This window comes from Pundamilia nyererei, unplaced genomic scaffold (genome assembly GCF_000239375.1).
Source record: "Pundamilia nyererei isolate P.nyererei 1_Seehausen unplaced genomic scaffold, PunNye1.0 scaffold00387, whole genome shotgun sequence".
NCBI lineage: Eukaryota > Metazoa > Chordata > Actinopteri > Cichliformes > Cichlidae > Pundamilia > Pundamilia nyererei.
In genome coordinates, this window is record NW_005187788.1 from 185,293 (window position 1) to 188,779 (window position 3,487).

Below are 3,487 nucleotides of genomic sequence, written 5' to 3' on the forward strand. Positions count from 1 at the left end.
TTTTTCCTCAGGAGGACAGCGGAACACAGGACTGCAAGACACACGGGGTGTGTGAAGGCACAGGGCAGAGAGCACGGGATACCAGCACTTGGGAGAAGATACGTCACGGGAGTCGAGGGAGCACTTTGGAGAATTATTGTGTGGTGTACATTTTACCTCACTGTAAATAAACCCACTGTTCATTCCTCTAAGTCCAGCGTTTGGGTCCTTTCTCCAACACCCCCACGGTCTGCCCCCCAGACCGTGACAAGTTTAGTCTCTCTCATTTAGACAGTCAAATAGGGCTTGCAGAGAAGTAGAAACATCCGATGTCAAAGGGAAATGAATTTGTATGTCGTCGGCGTAGCAGTGAAGGGAATGTTATATTTTTAAAATATTAATCCCAACGGCACCATGTACAAGGAAAAAGAACTGGGCCGAGCACAGATCCTTGAGGAACACCACAGTGAATGGGGCAGAGGCCGAGGAGTGCTGCCCCATGGCTACGGAAAACGACCTCTCTGAGAGACAGGATTCAATCCATGAACTCATGAGCAACTGGTGACAAAGAGCAAACTCCCACCCAGCCCAGACTGAGAGGAATCTCCTCTCCAGCGCTGGCACACACTGTAGTCTGGGAGGTGTGATTTCCTCGGGAGCTGGAATACAACCTTTGGTACCACTATGGGGAGGAATGCTCTCCAACAGCCATCCCATAACAGAATTAGGTTTAATGTCATCTACCAGAGGGGCCAGGACACTGGAGAGCTTATTTTAACCACCTCAGCAGTCAAACGTGCGGCCATTTGTCAGTGAGCCAAAATGGATCAAGCAGCAGGACAAGGATCCCAGCACAGCAGGAAATCTACCACAGAGTGCCTGAAAAGGAAAAGAATTAAGGACCTGCAGTGGTCTACTCAACACCAAGACCCTAACCCAACTGAAGTATTGTGCTGGGACCCTCAAAGAGCTGTGCATAAACAAATGCCCACAAAGCTCAATGAACTAAAGTATCGTTGTAAAGAAGAGCGAGTAAAATTCTCCGGGGGTGATGTGAGAGATTATTCACAGAGAAACCATCACTGCGACTTGCTGCTGAACCCGGGGGACGTCCTACACACTGCTGCTGCATTTTGCTTTCAGTTTTGGGAGATCAATAATGACGTGGTTTAACACATTGTGTATTGTTATTCATCTGAGTTGTATTTAAATCGTATAGGACCTGGTAAGGACGACATGATTTAAAAAATGTCCTGATGTGTTAAATTTTATTGAAAGAGAGAGTAATGTATTTTTGATGTGACCCTATACACAAAAAGCCAGGTTTTCCTAAGCTTTGGTTCTGTTTCCAGGTGGGTTTTCCTGAAGGTGTTGTGAATATCCTGTCTGGCATGGGACCAACAGCTGGTGCTGCCATTGCAAGGCACATGGATGTCGACAAGGTGGCTTTTACTGGATCCACAGAGGTACGGCAGTTATTGCCTTTTGTGCCACGAGTTGTTGGTTGGACAGTAACATGCTGTATGTTTGCTAAAACTCATAAATAATTACCGGCATGGCCGAAAGAACGAGTGGCAGAAATGAGCTTCCTCCAAAGAGTGGCCGGCCTCTCCCTCAGAGATAGGGTGAGGAGTTCAGCCAATCCGGGAGGGGCTCAGAGTCGAGTCGCTGCTCCTACACATCAAAAGGAGCCAGCTGAGGTGGTTCAGGCATCTGACAAGGATGCCTCCTGGGCGCCTCCTGAGTGAGGTGTTCTGGGCATGTCCCACCAGGAGGAGGCCTTGGGGCAGACCCAGGATTACATCTCTCAGCTGGCCTGGGAACGCCTTGGTGATCCCCTGGATAAGCTGGAGCTGGGGAGAGAGGGGTCTGGGTTTCTCTCCTTAGGCTGCTGCCCCGCAACCCGCAGATGGACGGAGGGAATTATTGGCACGAGGGGCCGGAAAACTAAAAACAAGTCAAAATATTCAAACCCTCTTATTCTACACCAGCTGTCGGGCTATGTGATTGAAGCCAAACATGATATGGAGCAGAAAGTGACCACGGCCCAACAATGTGCTGTAGGCCGGCTTTTACTTCAGTTTGTTTCTGCAGCAACATAAAAAGGAGAAGTTTAAATGAGTCCACCACAGAATCACAAGGCTGAACCTGTCTATAAACACTGATATACATAATTAGAAGACATAAGGCTTCTAGAGTGCAAGCTTCACTTTTAGTTTGTGAAACAATTATGCCATTGTTCTTACAAACGCTAAAAATGAAAGATTTGCTGGGTCCTGTCAGAGAGGTGCATTTTAGATGGACTGCAAATGGACAGGCCAGGCAGAGAGCATTCAGACTGCATAACAATAGTGAACATGTGTGTGTAAATGCCAGAAATATGTGGAGCTCTGTTCTAAACATTTCAGGTGATATACAATGATGAAAATAAGGTCAAAGGAAACCGAAGCTTTGCCATTGTGTGTACAACGATTGGTAATGCTCGTAATTTAAACTTGTTTTCCAAATGTTTAGCAGTCGTAGCAGCAGTGATCACAGGCAGCATTACTCGATCGGACAGCATCCAGCCTCAGAAGTTTGTCCCCTGAACGGGAGACTCCAAATGCAGCCGCAGATACATGTACCTGCAAAAACACTGCAGTAGTCAGTTACAGGTGCAAAAACTCCATTTGATGACAGGTAGGGAGAACCAGCCCATGTAAACTGGTCTTAGTGAGGGACCGTGGAAACCACAGACTACAGCTGTAAAAGGCTGTGGGGGACTGCGAGCGGGCACGTGGTGTGGACACCCACATCTGTGAATGAGAGAACTCGAGAACGAGGCAACATGGGATTGAGATTAGAGCAGCAATTATTGATAAAGAATCTTTTTTAATGAGCAATAATAAAAACTCAGACATTACAATGTTTAATGGTTTAAATGAGCATCTGTCACATCTGTCAGCGCCTCGCAGTTTTACTGTGTACATTTTTATTGGTCTGCAAAAAAACTTTTATTTGTATATCTTACAAAAGCCTTGACCTGTGGCCTGGTGCACCCCCAAACAGTAAAGGTTTTACTGGGAAAAACATGTTCTTCGTCTCTCCCTGAGGTCAGTGTCTCTGTAACAGCTCTTTGCTCTTTGCTCTTTGCCGTGCGTACAGACAGACTTCATCACTGCTGCGGTTGTGTTACCAGTCTTCTTATTAAAAACTGGGCCTGCTTGGGCTTAATGTTGTTATACCTTATATTCACACACTGCTCGTAGATACATTTCTATTGCTCGTCTAGTTTTAGTCAGAAATGTGGTTAAACATCATCATTATATGACCCCCCCCCAGGCCTGAATGTAGAAACCAGGCAAAATTTATGTCGTAAAATAACCCGTCGTAGTCACCTGAAGCCTCTCCCGGCTTTCTTAAGACTGCTGATGCATAAATAAATAAATAAATACATTAATAATATGATCAGCCCTGGCGCAGGGGGCCTCTTGTGCATCGGCCTAACTGGGGGGCTCTTCAACTGGCG

At 46.3% G+C, this 3,487-nt stretch overlaps 1 protein-coding gene across 1 annotated transcript in view; it reads left to right on the plus strand.

Moving 5' to 3' along the window:
• LOC102194032 (aldehyde dehydrogenase 2 family member) overlaps nucleotides 1–3,487 on the plus strand; it is a 33,021-nt gene that overhangs the window by 17,559 nt on the left and 11,975 nt on the right. The window contains exon 7 of the mRNA XM_005752876.2: nucleotides 1,332–1,445. Within this exon, the coding sequence (XP_005752933.1) occupies nucleotides 1,332–1,445 (114 nt within the window). The remainder of the gene's footprint in view (nucleotides 1–1,331; nucleotides 1,446–3,487) is intronic.